Here is a 17580-nt window from a genome sequence, read left to right on the forward strand (position 1 = left end):
ATATGGCAAACATGTAATGCCCATCTCCGTGTATAAATGCTGAAGAATGACTACTGATTTTAGAGCTGGGGAAGCTTAACTTTAACTGGAACTGTTTTGAGTTGAGTAAATAAAACCTTGTGTTTAATTCTTAAACTGACTACTCAACACTCTCACATTAATTATGTTAATGTGTATTCAATCAAAATCAAGGACCAAATCCAAGGATACCTTGATAAAACAGCTGGCAGATTTGTAAATTAAAAAAAAAAAAAAAAATTCCAAAAACCTAACATCAAACCTTTTGTTTTGTTTTGTTTTTTTTTTTTAATTTTATAAGACACTTCTTTTAAAATAATTTTTCTAAACGGCAAAGTCCATAGCTATTCAAAAGTGACACCAATAAGATTCTCTTTAACAGCTCTTATCAGCCCCCAAATAATTTAGAAAAAATCGATTCATTAATATGGCTCACATTTCCCATTCATGAAGAAAGAACAAAAAGGATAACACAAATAATGAATGAATTGATGAATATAGGTACAGAATCAAATTAAACAAGTTCCCAGGAATGAAAATAAGAGGCCCTCAATTTACTACAATCCAGAGGAGATAATGTCCAGGATCTCACACACATAGTAAGGCCCTCAATTTACTACAATTCAGAGGAGATAATGCCCAGGATCTCTCACACATAGTAACTAGAGTAGGAGACATCCACCACCATAATGTACAAAACCATCTACTTCTGTGGATTCACAAAAACACCGAATCCACCAACCGCTTAAAAAAAAAAAAAAAAAAAAACCACAGATTAACAGGCCATGCTCACCTCCCTATCCAAATAAAAACAAAGGGAATTCCGATAATATCTGGAATTTCCCACTTTCTAAAGGAACAAAAACAATAAATGTTGTATGAAACCGAAATAAATATGGACTAAATAAAAGGCAACCTCAAACTAATGACTCTTAGCCCTCCATTTTTGAAACCTAGCATCTCCAAACCTATCCATTCAATAACCAAGGACCATAAGAGCCAGAGGTGTATTCAATATACAACTTTTAGAAAGCAAGACACTCCTACTCCATATCCCCACAAAGTATCACCCCAACTTCATCGCAAATTTTCAGGTGAATTCTAGAATCTCTAGAATGGTCCAATCAAACTGCTTTAGAACAACATTAAACAGTTCCTATGACATTGATGGCTTATCCTCAATATGGAAGAAAGAAGTGGAGCAACTGTCTGAGCTTGAACTAAGGAATAGGCAAACTACAGCACAGTCATCAACCTTCGATGTTGGGTACTTGTATCGCCAAGCTTGTACAGCTGATTCTACCAGAATTTGAGCTGCACTAGACCGAGGGGCTGATGCTACTATATCTACTACTTGTTTGTTTGAGAGAACATCCCAGACCTACCAATTTAGAGAAGAAAACAGACAATTAAGAGATGTATCTTCTACTAATACGTAATATGCTCAAGATTCATACATATGATTATTATTTGTATTGTGGTATAACCTATGTATTGAGCTTATATTTTGAATCAAATTATTTGAAAGACAACAGGCAAATAAAAATGAAAACAGTAGACAATGTGATGAAGGCACCACAATGTAAGACTAAGATTAAGAAGAAATTAATGTTAGAGAACTGTGTAACAACAGAGAACCTAAAATTTGTAAAGACTGAATATAATGTCAGTCTTAAAATTTAAAAAAAAATAATAAAAGAAAGCTTTATTTTTCTACTCAATTTCTCTGAATGACTTTATAAAGTTGTGTGAAATTTTTTATTCAACTAAGAACAAAAGAAAATAAGTGCAAAAATAGGTCTCTTTAACATCTACAGTCTCTAAGTAGTATTGCACTTCTTTGAAATCAATTCCACTCAGCAAACAATACGGTGATGATATGCAGCCATTTTTGAAAAACAGAAAAAATGAAGATCCTAGCAATCATATAAAAAAAAAAAATAGAAAAGTATATGAATGTATATATTTCAGGGTTTGTAGTTGATATCATACCCCATCTGTAGCCAATACTATAAATTCATCCTTCTCAGTGAGGTGAAGATACGAAATCTCAGGGACAGAAATCAGACCAAAATCTTTAAGGCAAAAATCTCCAAATGCTCTGGCCATGGCAAGGCCAGGAGAGTCACTGTTAGGCAGCCAAACTCGAGAAACCTCAGGTTCATTCTGGAGAGCAAAAACTCGTCCTTTGCATAACCTGATTCTTTTAGCTTCCTCTATATGAAAAAAAAAATGAGGGAAAAGGTTAATTTATCAATTATAATGTCATTTCAACTTCAGAGAATAAATATCATAATCAATTTACTTAAAAAGTTTATCATTCATAGTACACATGCATATCCATGACTGTACATTCTCATATCATCTTCAACAAATTATACATTACTGCAAATGTAGAAGCAAGTACACATGAAGAGTACTTCAAAATATAAATTTATGAATTTTTTTAACAGTGGATGAACTAATATAACTTCCAAAATTTTACACAATTTTATTAAACAAATTTCCCTTTCAAGATATTGAAGAAAATTAATAGAACCTTAATCAATCAAAGTACCAATTCAATCTGGAAGGATCTTGATAGTGTAGTACTATCAAACACCATGTTCTATGAAAGACATATATGTATTTAAGAGACATGATAGAGATGAAAAGTTTCCATCACACAATTATGGCAAGGACCCAAGACAGAGATACATACTTGGAAGATTTGGTTTCTGGTCCACAGTCAACTGAACTGCAATGCGAGAATTATCCTTATCTCGCGTACTCAGCACAGCTCTAGAGTCCCCGACATTTCCAATAACAAGATGGCGGCCCTATGATCAAAGATTAAAAGTTAAACAAAGGATTAAGTAACCATCAGTAATCGAGACAAAAAATCATTCAAATATATAGCTAGATACCTGCATGACTAAGGTTACTGCTGTTGTCCCACTGCAAAAGCAATCAAGATACTGATTATGTTTAAGTTCCTTGTCCATCAATTTAAAAGCGTTCAAAAATGCCTCTTTCAGTGTTATGAAAAAATCAGTCTGATTTTGATTATGCTTATTATCCATAAATGTCCTAGGTTCCTTGACTGACAAGAATGAGTCTTCTGATTTTATACTTCCTACGCCACTGCTGCTGTTATGATTCATCAGATTCGTGCTGCTGTTATGATTCATCAGATTCGTGCTGTTATTATTTAATTGCCACTGGGCACTCAATTTTAACGGAAGAGAATCCCTCACTTTCTTTGCAACCATATGGCCGCAGGGACCATGGCCATCAAAAACACCACAAAAGATAGTGTCTGCCATTGAACCGAAATTCTGGAAAAACAAAAAACGCCTACCTCAGATATAATAATGGAATTTAAGTGATAAATGTAGAAAAGAGTAACAATTACATTAAAATTGATAAATAGAAGTACCACGTAGGAGAAAATGGTAAGTTATGAAGGAAAAAAATTATTATATATTTCACTAATTAGATAGATTGTCAGTTATTTATAAGGACTAAACTAAACAAACTTTATTCACAGCATTTGCACCAGTTAATTAAGGAATCAATTGGATCAGGTAGAGGTGCTCTAATTGGGTTGTTTGTAGATTGAAATTTAAAAGAAATTTGGATTCCTGAAAATTACAAAGGAAGCTGTTATGTCAACTGAAAAAGAAAGACAAGAAAATATTGATAATGATCCATGGACAACCATTTTAACATATACGGGTAGTAGGATTATATATATATATAAGTATGATTGTGGATTGACGAAAAATCATTCTTATTCATCCCTATCAAAGGATTTATAAGCACTAAATATGAATGCAGGAAAACTTTTAGAATAAAAGTATCATAGAAAATAGCCCATAGATTTTCACATACATTAAAAGCAAATGAGCAGGAAGGACCTCAAACAAAAAATGATCACCAACAGAATCATAATAGATAGTTGCTTTTTCACAAAGTGCTTCTCAAGTGCACTTTTTTCCCATAAAAAGCACTCCCAAACGGTCCCTTAATGATTCAATCTGACAGGAAAATTTCATGATATAGATTAAAACAATATGAAACTTGAAAAACAAAACTCTATCACAGTTTAACAATCTTGTTGGGATGATTATACATGTATATATCGAACTCATTAAAAAGCGATGGATAAAGAATATAATAATGTTATATAAAAAGGATAGAGTAAAAAATAAAAAGAATAATATTAACCTCCCAAAAAATCATAGCATCCTGGTTGATCCCTTTCTTGCCTTGCCTAGTAAACAAAGAGGCATTATCGGTGGAGCCGTTCAAGAAAATCCTACCGGGAATTCTATGCAACCAAATCTCCAATGAAGAGTTTCTCTTAATCTTCCTTGAGTTGTTTCTCTTCAGAGAAGAAGAAGAAGACGGCGAAGACGGGGCTGTAGTGTAAGATACAGCGCTTGATCCATCCCATGACAAGCATGATCCCATCCCCAGGGCCCTGACTATGTTCAGAAGGCACTCCAGACTCACCAAACACTCGGGCCCTCTTAATTCCAGCTTATTGATAGCCTAATCAAAATGATCAAAAACACCAAAATTTATAATGAAAATCTTATCGTATGATCAAAATCTGATGTATAAGGATAAATGAAATTACCAGCATAAACAATTGGTGGAGCAACCTGGGATTCCAGTAAATGAAAACAATGAAAAGTCTAAGGAAAAAGCGAGTTATCTTTGATTGAATAGCCAGCTCAACAACCCAATCCAATTCACTCCAATCCAAATTTCTCTCTCTTGAATCTATAATGTCAAGTTATGCGATGAGCCGATGGCGATGCCTATTGAATTTAATTAATTTGTTTGTGTAAAATTTGTTAATCTCACAGATGGGAGTTGGGAACTAGCCTGCATAGCGTGGCTGCGTGACGGTCACAGCTGACAGGCACGTGCAACTTGCTGTTACGCTAGCAACTTTGGTTATTCTATGACATAATCATTATAATGGTGACTCAGGTTTTAAATTACGCATCTGAATTTGGTTAGGACCGTAATTTCTGACATTTATCTTCTAACACGACTCTCCTATTTTTTATTGCTGGACATTTGGATTACCTCCACGTGTGCATTTTGGCTAAAGTAAAGACTAAGGCAAGTTGACTCCGGTGACTGATAGTATTTTCCAATCCCCGTATTGCTTTCTGATGCCACAGGTAGATCTGCATGAAGCTTCTTCCACCTCAGCAAGTACTGAACTTGCATTCAAATCTTTCCATTTCCTTTGGGGGTTCTAGAACACCATGCTCCATTGCAGGATAAAAAAAAATAAAAAATAAAAAATAGGTCCAAACGTTGGGTTATGGATTTTTCCTTCGATGGATTGTTGTAAGAAAGAAGAAAAAACTGCGTAATACAATTTATTATTCATGTCTTCTATGCGACTGTGCCCATTCTTGTAGAAGAGAAAAGAACGCTTGGAAAGTGTTTTCCCATTAACTCTTTAATTCAGCATTTTTTTTTTTTTTTTTTTTTTAAAGGAAAAAAATGAATTTGATAAGTGAGCGGCATCTGCACAATTTATAAGAGCGCGAAATGAAAACATAATCAAATTGCCCCAAAAATTGTAAGATTCACCCTTGCATAGTGATAGAGCTAAGAATTTAAATCCATTCAGTACAGTTTTTTGGAGGGAAAGAAAAAGTTGGGGGTGTTTTTTTCATTAACAAAAGGGCGGTTTAATATGGATGAACTTAAATTAACGGGGAGACCTGGAATGGACGTCAACGGTGGGTATGTATCAAATTTCAAATCCGAAAGACTTTACAGAAGTTTAATCCGTTTCAGGCCCAATCCAGAATCATCAGGCTTAGCCCGGGTTGGATCTATCTTATATAATCCCACCGCGGACACGTCGTGCTGTATTTACTATTTAGACGTCAGGTCGGGTGTTTAATTTGGAGCCTTCCATGATTCCATTTCCATCCCGGATATCAAGTAAATTTGTTGTTGCTAGTTACTTGTACTACTTTCCCGTGCTGTCGACCACTTTGCAGCTCTAAAGTCCCTTGCTTACGCTCCTTTCCATATTTTGGCCAACCATCAAGAAAAGCTGTTAAATTTTGAATGATCCCATAATTAAATACAAGTCTTTCACTTTATCATAAAACACTCAAAACTTAATGCAATTTTACCAATTGTTTCTGTACCAACTTTATTCAGTATTAATGCGTGACTTTGATATCAGCGACTCATATGTACAAAATATTAAGCTATTCTCATGAATTACACGTGAACGATTGTGATAATCTAATGCAAAGACTGTATAGTAAATAAAAGACGATTTTTAAAGTGATTCGGATGTTTAAAGCAAATCTTACGTCCACTGTTCTTTTATATATGAGATATTACAAGAAGTGGCATATAGCAAACAACTAGTAGAGGTACAATAACTGAGTATTCAGATAGAATATCAAGTCGGTCTCTTTTTCATGGATTATCTTTGCTCTGAAAGTTAAATATTACAATCAGAATATAGGTTCAGTATCATAATCCCGAAAATAAGAGGCGGAGTCCTATATTTATAATAGAGGAATTCAAGATAATGATTATAAACTTGCATATGGATAGGTGTCGTGCAAGTCATTCCTTGCATCCCATTGGCTTATAACTTAAAAAATATCCTCAAATTACCTGGGGCTTGGACAAGTGTGCGGCTCTCATTAACTCATAGACAAAATCTGAATCTGCTAAGTTGGTGACAGCCATATTCTTCCTGTCTTGGGACGACATGACAGCTCCTGGATGACGCAAAGCCTTCATAAAATCTGATTGGTGTTTACTGATGTAAACTTACGTTAGCCCTGATTTTTTAGGTATAACATTTAGTAACAAAACACCTCCTCTTGTCTCTAATCATTTAAACATATATGAAACTTCCGAGTCCCTTCTACTTGTATTATATCAAAACATACGCACAATATAAACATAAATAATTATTTTTATTTATAATCATTTTATAGAACCGAAAGGTTTTTTTTGTTTGGAAATATTTATCTAAGAAGCAATTTGTGTATATAAAATGTTGAGTTAACGGCTTTTCTCACCCAAATAATGGCTTAATGACACTTTCTTATCCACAGATTTTTAAAATATCACCTTACTATCTAAATTTATATTCTGACAGCAAACAGAAAACAAACTTGGTCCAGACTATTGAGGCTTTTGAAGAGGGAAAGTTGATGAGTCTTTTGGTGGTGGAAGGTTAGTTTTGGTGGTTGTGATTGATTGGAATTTGACTTGAGAGAGACAATTGCATAAACCCTAATCGATCGATTGCCGATGATTGATGGGGTTAGCAGGAATAGAGTTTGAGAGGTTTTAATGAGTGATGGTCGGGGAAGAGAATAGTGGTGGTATGGAGTCGTAACGGTGTCAGAATCAGAAAAAAAATATAAATTTAGATTATAAAATGATATTTTAAAAGCCTTTGAAGTGTCATTAAATCATTATTTGGGTGGAAAAAAGTTATTTACTTATAAAATGTTTGAATTTTGAATCTCCTAGGCAAGCATGGGCATGGTTAGAATATTTTCATCAAATGATCTTTAGCTTGTTGATGCATTTATTAGCTTAGCTTACTTGAAAAGTAGTACAGAATTTGAAATTCAGATTATAACCCATGACATTAATATTTATACAAATAACCCAGAAAATTGCTAATTACATTTATGATAAGACACAAAAAGTTGTAATTTACAGAGACAGTATTGCAAGAATCCTGTGAGTCTGTGACTGCATTTAAAGATGTACTGATGTAGCTTGGTTTCACACTTTCACTTACAGTAGTTTGGAAAATTTTCTTTTAAGATGTGACAGGACAGCCAGATGTGCCCAAACATTTATTTAGTTATACTTTGAAAGGATTAGGTAAGGTAGTAAAATAACTCTGTATTTTCCTCATTACAATATACTATTAGTGTTAATTTTCCCATGTTTGATTTGACACAACATTTGTCCCAGAAAATTTATCCAAACACTCCCCAAGGGATAAGAGGTATTACTATTTACAGTTAGTATCTTTAGATTTGAAATGGAAAAAGGTTGACGTAAGGGTAAGTGAAAAACTGGGGGCGGGGGGATCCGCGATTGTCGTTAAGAAAATAGTAAAAAGTAATGATGTTAAAACTACCATGAGAGGTGGTAGTTATTTCTTTATAGAACAGCCATTCAACTGTGATCACACCTTCCCTCGTCGTGCCTTTGAACGGATTCCCATTTCCCAACTTGTTTGTTTAACTTATTATTTGAGGATTCTGTTCTCAGAACAAACTCTGTGCACCACGCGTTAGACAATAAAAAATGTACCCACGAAACCATACATCAAACAATCTGTCATCGATCTTCTTGTCTCTTAAACAGGCCTAATCTATGCTTTAAAGCCAAATCAAACCTCCTTCTCTACTGTTCACTATACCTCAAAGTCAATGCCACCGACTACAGACTACTACTTTTGTTTCGTTTTTTTTTTTTTTTTTTTTTTATTGGATCTGTCTCTGTGCTCTTGAGCTAGCTAATCTTTAGGTGAGAAGATGTTCTTTCATCATTCATGGTTGTTGCTTTATTCCTGTTTTACCTGCATTTCTCATCTGGGTATTTTGTTTTGCTTCCTTTTTTTATTTCTTTTTGTTCTTGTTAGTTTCTGTGATTTCGGTCTTGAATAGACTGTAGTGAAGGGAGTATTGCCTAGGACAAACTAGGGATGATATCTTTGCTTCTAATTTGTTGAATATACTTGTACGCTTGCAAATGGAGTGCAATTAACTAAAAATAGTCATAAAAATTGATGATATTCATGATGCTTTTGACTGTTATAATTCAGTGTGTTTTTGCTCTCAAATATGAAAGTTTAGTCTTTCTGCTCAAATTCTGCACATCCAAATATCAACAGAGTATGGAGAGAAGCAGTTCATGATTGATTAGTGGTTCTAAGGATCAGCTGGAAGGAGAAATTTCTGATAACTTGGACTTCCCCTTTTGGAACTACCAAGTGGCTTATTTTTGAAAAATTCAATTGAGAATGATCTTTTTCCGTTTTTTAATTGAAATTACTTTTGTTTAATATAGCGGCAACTGAATATTTTTATTCTCACAGAGCCGGACAAGCATTGTTTTTTGTCAGTTACAGACGAATTTATTAAGAAGTTTGTTGGTATATCCTAGTCCATGTAAGTATAATATGATAAATTTGTTGTTACTGGTGGCTTTGATGCTTAGATTATTAGTAGCATCTGACTTTGTCAAATGAGATTTTATTTTTATTTTTTGGGTCTTTCACAGAATATGCATCAAGATAGTCTGAGATCAGTTGTCTACAGATCATTTGTCACTTGTGATGATCCGAAAGGAGTAGTCGAATGTGGGACATTCAGAAAATCCAAAAGTAGTGCCCAGAAAATGGAGCATAAGATCAAAAGCCAAAAAGCAAAGAAGATTTCAGATGCATCTTTACCATTTAAGACCGAGAAGAAGGAGGAGGAGATGTTAACTAAAGAGATATCGGAAGGATTTCATAGTCCATCTTCTTTTCAGTTATTGGAGGTCTCAAGAGGAGCTCAGAGGCTAAATCACATGATTGATTCATGGTCTAATGGGGAAACCAATCAGAGACAATCTAAAGATGTTGCAAAAGATTTTTTGAAAGGAGCACTTGACTTGCAAGACTCTCTAATGATGCTTGGCAAATTGCAAGAAGCTTCGCAGTATATGGCTTGGTTGAAGAAGAAACAGGACAAGTCTAAAGGAGTAAGGAAGGAGGAAGGAGGAGGGATTGAGCGGTCGAGGTCTTATCAGTTTGGAGATCGAAATTATCAGATCGGATTTCGGAAGCCACGGCATTCAGTTGATGGATCTTCAAGGGATTGCTATGAGGAACTAAGAGAAGCAATCAGAGACGGCCTTAGTAGGCAGAATCTATTGCCAAATACTGAAGAAAATAGAGGCTTTGTTCAAAGAAACTTGGACTCAGCTTCAGAAATGCCCTCCACAAGCTCAAGTCAGTCTTCTATATCTCATACCAACTACTATAGTGCCACTGACTCCTCCTCTTCATCAAAAGCTCCAGAGAAGAAGACAAAGGGTCCAAACTTGATTGCCAAGCTCATGGGGCTGGAAGAAATTCCCTCAAATCCATTAAAGACAACTCTCCAGAAACAGTTGAGGAATGAGAAGATTTCAAGTCACCAGAGACCTATGTTTGAAATTGATATGCCAATGGTAAGGAGGCCTCGATCAGTTGATCTGAGAAAAACTCCACAGCGAAAGACACTGAAGGAGATTCTTGAGACCCAGCATTTTACAGGACTTCTGAAAGACAACTCTATCAAAGAGTCTCAGTCATACCGAGATCATACCAGTGATTCTCATTCCCAGCAGAGGTTCGCCGACTATTCTTCAACAATTGTACTTATTAAACCTCTGCGTGGTCCATTCCTGGAATCAGAAGAGCCTTTTGCACCAATGTTTCCCGAGCATGGAGTTCAAGCCTCAAAAATGATGCCAAGAAAACTGAAAGTAAGAGAGGAGCTTCCTTCCAAGACAATTGACCGGAAAGAGGGGTCTTTGAAGCCTGGCAAAACAAGCGAAAAAACAAATGCAGAGGAGAAGCCAGTCAAGAGGCTTAGCAAGGAAGAAGGAGCTAAGGAAGACAAAAAGGTAGCTGAGAAACCAGAAGAAAAAGAAGCAAAAATTAAACTAAAGGCTCCTACCAAGATGAATTCTACTGATCTTGTAACTCAGCAGCCTAAGAAAAAGGAAGCAGTAAACAAGAAAGTTGATAAGAATAATAATGCTGTGGTCACTGGCAGGAAAATAGCAGAGAAGGAGATTGTGAAACCTAAAAATGGGTCAAGATCTCAAGAGCAAGCCAAGGTGACAGCCATGAAGGTCAGAAAGCCCAAAAATGGATCAAATGTTTCCAAGAATCAAATTCCCCAGCAGCGAATTAGTACTAATAATGACATCTCAATTCACACAAAACAAACTGTAAACCACACTTCGAATAATCGGAAAAGAAATCTAATAAAGAGGAAAAAGCCAGTCAGTGAGCCTATAGCAGCTAAAACAACAGTGAGCTTTCTTTCTAACTTGTTTAAATGCTGGGTGTTTTCTTCCAGATTTTATTGGGGATATAGAAGCACGACCAGCGAGAAGTGCGCGCATAGACTAGGCTTCTTCACTTAATTTAGTTTTGAAAGTAAAGTAAGTTTATTTTTGAAGAAATTTAACTTAGTCTACAATTTATGCAGAAGGAGAGTGAAAGAAGCAAAGAAGATGACAACAGGATTGATTTTACAACCGAAAAAGACTCCAACCTCATTAGAAGCAATAATACAAGTGTAGATCAATTCCCAGCAGAGGAGGAAGCAGAGGCCTATGAGCTTCAGATTGGAGGTAACCACTTTTCTGATTATCATAAACTTAAAGTGCAGTGGTCAAACTCTACCAAATAAAAACAATAATGCTGGTGATGTCTGTGTCCATGTTATGTTATGTTATAATTATAGGTATTTAGATATATTTTAGATCGATACTTTATCAGTTACATATTATGTACAATAAGAGAATCCTAATCATTTAATGTTGTGGTTATTAATACAACTTTTAAGTTCAAACTGTCCGTCTTATAAGAAAAGTACCAATACCATGAGAATAATCCTTGAGTTAATGTAGTGGGAACTGTGGTCCTTATTTTAATGTTTTCAATAGAACCATAGCATTATTATTTGGATCAAGACACATTCAAGAGACTCAATCGACAATGCTCGTGGGGCAAAGTCCAAATCAATTCTCTTTACTTTTCTCAACAATTCTTGAGGAGAACTATTGCACTGATTCCTATATGGAAAAGTTGGAACCAGTAAAAGCAGCACCAAATTTATGTTAACTGCCGTTTATGTGCTAATGTTATTGTATTATGCCTCTATGGTTAAGTAAACAAGGTTTCAAAAGTTTATCTGACTTGGTATTTGTTTTTCATTGCAGAAAATTGCAATAGCAGTCAGAGTTCTCTTTCTCTCAGTGATGATATCCCGCTGGCCTCCGATCATCAGGTTCTGGGAGAACCTAAATTTGTTGAAGAAGTTAATGATGACAGCAGTTACATCAGAACGGAGAGTAGGAGCCTCAAATCTGGAACCGATTTAGAAGTATTGCTTTCAAGCAATCCAGCATTTGTGAGTCATGCACAAGAGCTTTTTGATCTCCATGTTAATAGACCTACAACCTTACTATCATCTGCTATCAATGATTTTTTTGTTACCAATGAGACACTCTCCATGGACTGTGCAAATGAACTTATTGAACGTAGAAGCCTTCCAGATGCAAAAATGGTCAATCCACTGTTTCTAAATTGGTTGAGGAATTCAAGAATCAGTATCTGTTTAAATCAGTTGTTGGAGGAGGTTTATGATGGGATTGAGGCTCTGAAAAACTACAGGAAAGTTGCTGGAGAGGACCTTCCTCCTGATAGTATATATGCAATGCTAAAGAGCGACTTAAAGTGCAAAGGAGTAGAGAGTGGAATATGGGATTTTGGTTGGAAGAATGAACTTTGCTCGGATGACATAGAGCAAGTTGTGAATGACATAGAGAAGCTACTTTTGAGTGGGTTAGTTGAAGAAATTTTAACATAATTTCTGCTTTAACAATTCGTAAATGTTTGTTTTGATGTACAGACTGAACAGTCAGTCTTACAATCTTCTGTAAATATTTAATCCGGGTTAAAGAAGGGAGAATTGAAATTTGTTCATTAATTAGGACCTTGATGCTACAAAACCAGTGCCTAAATCCAAGTTGCCAACAGTCTGATGACACTAATTAGGTGTTAAATGTAGACTCCTATTCCTATGTTAGTTAAGAATCATATAAACTATAATTTTGGTTGCTTGTATTAGATAAAGCCTTGCTGTTATATTGGTATGAAATTACTTTTGTTTAATATAGCGGCAACTGAATATTTTTATTCTCACAGAGCCGGACAAGCATTGTTTTTTGTCAGTTACAGACGAATTTATTAAGAAGTTTGTTGGTATATCCTAGTCCATGTAAGTATAATATGATAAATTTGTTGTTACTGGTGGCTTTGATGCTTAGATTATTAGTAGCATCTGACTTTGTCAAATGAGATTTTATTTTTATTTTTTGGGTCTTTCACAGAATATGCATCAAGATAGTCTGAGATCAGTTGTCTACAGATCATTTGTCACTTGTGATGATCCGAAAGGAGTAGTCGAATGTGGGACATTCAGAAAATCCAAAAGTAGTGCCCAGAAAATGGAGCATAAGATCAAAAGCCAAAAAGCAAAGAAGATTTCAGATGCATCTTTACCATTTAAGACCGAGAAGAAGGAGGAGGAGATGTTAACTAAAGAGATATCGGAAGGATTTCATAGTCCATCTTCTTTTCAGTTATTGGAGGTCTCAAGAGGAGCTCAGAGGCTAAATCACATGATTGATTCATGGTCTAATGGGGAAACCAATCAGAGACAATCTAAAGATGTTGCAAAAGATTTTTTGAAAGGAGCACTTGACTTGCAAGACTCTCTAATGATGCTTGGCAAATTGCAAGAAGCTTCGCAGTATATGGCTTGGTTGAAGAAGAAACAGGACAAGTCTAAAGGAGTAAGGAAGGAGGAAGGAGGAGGGATTGAGCGGTCGAGGTCTTATCAGTTTGGAGATCGAAATTATCAGATCGGATTTCGGAAGCCACGGCATTCAGTTGATGGATCTTCAAGGGATTGCTATGAGGAACTAAGAGAAGCAATCAGAGACGGCCTTAGTAGGCAGAATCTATTGCCAAATACTGAAGAAAATAGAGGCTTTGTTCAAAGAAACTTGGACTCAGCTTCAGAAATGCCCTCCACAAGCTCAAGTCAGTCTTCTATATCTCATACCAACTACTATAGTGCCACTGACTCCTCCTCTTCATCAAAAGCTCCAGAGAAGAAGACAAAGGGTCCAAACTTGATTGCCAAGCTCATGGGGCTGGAAGAAATTCCCTCAAATCCATTAAAGACAACTCTCCAGAAACAGTTGAGGAATGAGAAGATTTCAAGTCACCAGAGACCTATGTTTGAAATTGATATGCCAATGGTAAGGAGGCCTCGATCAGTTGATCTGAGAAAAACTCCACAGCGAAAGACACTGAAGGAGATTCTTGAGACCCAGCATTTTACAGGACTTCTGAAAGACAACTCTATCAAAGAGTCTCAGTCATACCGAGATCATACCAGTGATTCTCATTCCCAGCAGAGGTTCGCCGACTATTCTTCAACAATTGTACTTATTAAACCTCTGCGTGGTCCATTCCTGGAATCAGAAGAGCCTTTTGCACCAATGTTTCCCGAGCATGGAGTTCAAGCCTCAAAAATGATGCCAAGAAAACTGAAAGTAAGAGAGGAGCTTCCTTCCAAGACAATTGACCGGAAAGAGGGGTCTTTGAAGCCTGGCAAAACAAGCGAAAAAACAAATGCAGAGGAGAAGCCAGTCAAGAGGCTTAGCAAGGAAGAAGGAGCTAAGGAAGACAAAAAGGTAGCTGAGAAACCAGAAGAAAAAGAAGCAAAAATTAAACTAAAGGCTCCTACCAAGATGAATTCTACTGATCTTGTAACTCAGCAGCCTAAGAAAAAGGAAGCAGTAAACAAGAAAGTTGATAAGAATAATAATGCTGTGGTCACTGGCAGGAAAATAGCAGAGAAGGAGATTGTGAAACCTAAAAATGGGTCAAGATCTCAAGAGCAAGCCAAGGTGACAGCCATGAAGGTCAGAAAGCCCAAAAATGGATCAAATGTTTCCAAGAATCAAATTCCCCAGCAGCGAATTAGTACTAATAATGACATCTCAATTCACACAAAACAAACTGTAAACCACACTTCGAATAATCGGAAAAGAAATCTAATAAAGAGGAAAAAGCCAGTCAGTGAGCCTATAGCAGCTAAAACAACAGTGAGCTTTCTTTCTAACTTGTTTAAATGCTGGGTGTTTTCTTCCAGATTTTATTGGGGATATAGAAGCACGACCAGCGAGAAGTGCGCGCATAGACTAGGCTTCTTCACTTAATTTAGTTTTGAAAGTAAAGTAAGTTTATTTTTGAAGAAATTTAACTTAGTCTACAATTTATGCAGAAGGAGAGTGAAAGAAGCAAAGAAGATGACAACAGGATTGATTTTACAAGCGAAAAAGACCCCAACCTCATTAGAAGCAATAATACAAGTGTAGATCAATTCCCAGCAGAGGAGGAAGCAGAGGCCTATGAGCTTCAGATTGGAGGTAACCACTTTTCTGATTATCATAAACTTAAAGTGCAGTGGTCAAACTCTACCAAATAAAAACAATAATGCTGGTGATGTCTGTGTCCATGTTATGTTATGTTATAATTATAGGTATTTAGATATATTTTAGATTGAAACTTTATCAGTTACATATTATGTACAATAAGAGAATCCTAATCATTTAATGTTGTGGTTATTAATACAACTTTTTAAGTTCAAACTGTCCGTCTTATAAGAAAAGTACCAATACCATGAGAATAATCCTTGAGTTAATGTAGTGGGAACTGTGGTCCTTATTTTAATGTTTTCAATAGAACCATAGCATTATTATTTGGATCAAGACACATTCAAGAGACTCAATCGACAATGCTCGTGGGGCAAAGTCCAAATCAATTCTCTTTACTTTTCTCAACAATTCTTGAGGAGAACTATTGCACTGATTCCTATATGGAAAAGTTGGAACCAGTAAAAGCAGCACCAAATTTATGTTAACTGCCGTTTATGTGCTAATGTTATTGTATTATGCCTCTATGGTTAAGTAAACAAGGTTTCAAAAGTTTATCTGACTTGGTATTTGTTTTTCATTGCAGAAAATTGCAATAGCAGTCAGAGTTCTCTTTCTCTCAGTGATGATATCCCGCTGGCCTCCGATCATCAGGTTCTGGGAGAACCTAAATTTGTTGAAGAAGTTAATGATGACAGCAGTTACATCAGAACGGAGAGTAGGAGCCTCAAATCTGGAACCGATTTAGAAGTATTGCTTTCAAGCAATCCAGCATTTGTGAGTCATGCACAAGAGCTTTTTGATCTCCATGTTAATAGACCTACAACCTTACTATCATCTGCTATCAATGATTTTTTTGTTACCAATGAGACACTCTCCATGGACTGTGCAAATGAACTTATTGAACGTAGAAGCCTTCCAGATGCAAAAATGGTCAATCCACTGTTTCTAAATTGGTTGAGGAATTCAAGAATCAGTATCTGTTTAAATCAGTTGTTGGAGGAGGTTTATGATGGGATTGAGGCTCTGAAAAACTACAGGAAAGTTGCTGGAGAGGACCTTCCTCCTGATAGTATATATGCAATGCTAAAGAGCGACTTAAAGTGCAAAGGAGTAGAGAGTGGAATATGGGATTTTGGTTGGAAGAATGAACTTTGCTCGGATGACATAGAGCAAGTTGTGAATGACATAGAGAAGCTACTTTTGAGTGGGTTAGTTGAAGAAATTTTAACATAATTTCTGCTTTAACAATTCGTAAATGTTTGTTTTGATGTACAGACTGAACAGTTAGTCTTACAATCTTCTGTAAATATTTAATCCGGGTTAAAGAAGGGAGAATTGAAATTTGTTCATTAATTAGGACCTTGATGCTACAAAACCAGTACTTAAATCCAAGTTGCCAACAGTCTGATGACACTAATTAGGTGTTAAATGTAGACTCCTATTCCTATGTTAGTTAAGAATCATATAAACTATAATTTTGGTTGCTTGTATTAGATAAAGCCTTGCTGTTATATTGGAAATGTTGAGCAGATTTACAACTTGTACATGGTTTAAGTCTTCTTATTTAGTTTCACGTGGATTAAGTACAATTATACATCTACAAATACAGAAAATATTTTAATGAAATCAAAAGAGAATTTATGTTACCATCCGAACATCAGTGCATGAGATATATCATATATGTGGGACAGTGGGCGGGGGAGAAGATGGGTTTTATGATTGAGGTCTTCGATAAAATGAGAGGTCTAAGAAGTTCGGTTGCTTTGTTCAGAATGTCCACGTTGCCGATCAGGATAAAAGACCGAATTTTTCACATCATTAAAAACTCTTAATGCTACCAGCTTGGTATATTCCATTGGTCAACTTGTAGCAACATCTATTGGGGATGACTGATGAAAGCAACGTAAGTTCAATTATACATACTGCAGGACATTGGACAAAGGTACACCAGAAGAGGCAAGAAGCTTATCCCCACTGAAAGTGACAACTGGCACAAAAAGAAACAACGGATTCTTTAATCTTGATAACTGATGATGATTAATCATGAGTATACATTTCCCTGATTGTGATTGGAAAATAAACTGTGTCTGGTAATAATCTTTTTCCAAATAATTGCAACTGCTGATAATACAGCAGATTATGCAAAATTCTTTCTGAATTGCTAANCAACTTGTACATGGTTTAAGTCTTCTTATTTAGTTTCACGTGGATTAAGTACAATTATACATCTACAAATACAGAAAATATTTTAATGAAATCAAA

The 17580-nt window shown here is 35.7% G+C and overlaps 3 protein-coding genes across 3 annotated transcripts; 2 read left to right on the plus strand and 1 right to left on the minus strand.

Moving 5' to 3' along the window:
* Positions 1-486: 486 nt before the first annotated feature.
* LOC116116784 (probable protein phosphatase 2C 33) lies at positions 487-4835 on the minus strand. Its single transcript, XM_031402835.1, has 6 exons — positions 4643-4835; positions 4228-4554; positions 2925-3335; positions 2720-2837; positions 2011-2234; positions 487-1399 (listed from the first exon to the last, which is right to left on the minus strand). Exons 1-6 carry the CDS (start codon positions 4646-4648, stop codon positions 1175-1177), a joined length of 1311 nt encoding a protein of 436 aa, XP_031258695.1. The 5' UTR covers positions 4649-4835; the 3' UTR covers positions 487-1174.
* A 4299-nt stretch (positions 4836-9134) lies between these two features.
* Positions 9135-12792, plus strand: LOC116116781. Its single transcript, XM_031402833.1, has 4 exons — positions 9135-9209; positions 9322-11109; positions 11289-11433; positions 12025-12792. The coding sequence occupies exons 2-4, from the start codon at positions 9325-9327 to the stop codon at positions 12672-12674; spliced, it is 2580 nt and encodes an 859-aa protein (XP_031258693.1). The 5' UTR covers positions 9135-9209; positions 9322-9324; the 3' UTR covers positions 12675-12792.
* Positions 12793-13010: 218 nt separating this feature from the next.
* Positions 13011-16887, plus strand: LOC116116787. Its single transcript, XM_031402839.1, has 4 exons — positions 13011-13085; positions 13198-14985; positions 15165-15309; positions 15902-16887. The coding sequence occupies exons 2-4, from the start codon at positions 13201-13203 to the stop codon at positions 16549-16551; spliced, it is 2580 nt and encodes an 859-aa protein (XP_031258699.1). The 5' UTR covers positions 13011-13085; positions 13198-13200; the 3' UTR covers positions 16552-16887.
* The last annotated feature ends 693 nt before the right edge of the window (positions 16888-17580 follow it).

This window comes from Pistacia vera, unplaced genomic scaffold (genome assembly GCF_008641045.1).
Source record: "Pistacia vera cultivar Batoury unplaced genomic scaffold, PisVer_v2 Contig783, whole genome shotgun sequence".
Classification (NCBI taxonomy): domain Eukaryota; kingdom Viridiplantae; phylum Streptophyta; class Magnoliopsida; order Sapindales; family Anacardiaceae; genus Pistacia; species Pistacia vera.

Excerpts from the sequence above, each read along its gene's own strand:
- LOC116116784 (XM_031402835.1), bottom strand. Across the intron at positions 3,336-4,227 it reads ATGCTATGATTTTTTGGGAG|AATTTCGGTTCAATGGCAGA; the intron begins GTTAATATTATT and ends TTGTTTTTCCAG. Across the intron at positions 2,838-2,924 it reads CAGTAACCTTAGTCATGCAG|GGCCGCCATCTTGTTATTGG; the intron begins GTATCTAGCTAT and ends CTTTGATCATAG.
- LOC116116781 (XM_031402833.1), top strand. The coding sequence starts at position 9,325 with ATGCATCAAGATAGTCTGAGATCAGTTGTCTACAGATCATTTGTCACT. Across the intron at positions 11,110-11,288 it reads CTATAGCAGCTAAAACAACA|AAGGAGAGTGAAAGAAGCAA; the intron begins GTGAGCTTTCTT and ends CAATTTATGCAG. Across the intron at positions 11,434-12,024 it reads CTATGAGCTTCAGATTGGAG|AAAATTGCAATAGCAGTCAG; the intron begins GTAACCACTTTT and ends TTTTCATTGCAG.
- LOC116116787 (XM_031402839.1), top strand. The coding sequence starts at position 13,201 with ATGCATCAAGATAGTCTGAGATCAGTTGTCTACAGATCATTTGTCACT. Across the intron at positions 14,986-15,164 it reads CTATAGCAGCTAAAACAACA|AAGGAGAGTGAAAGAAGCAA; the intron begins GTGAGCTTTCTT and ends CAATTTATGCAG. Across the intron at positions 15,310-15,901 it reads CTATGAGCTTCAGATTGGAG|AAAATTGCAATAGCAGTCAG; the intron begins GTAACCACTTTT and ends TTTTCATTGCAG.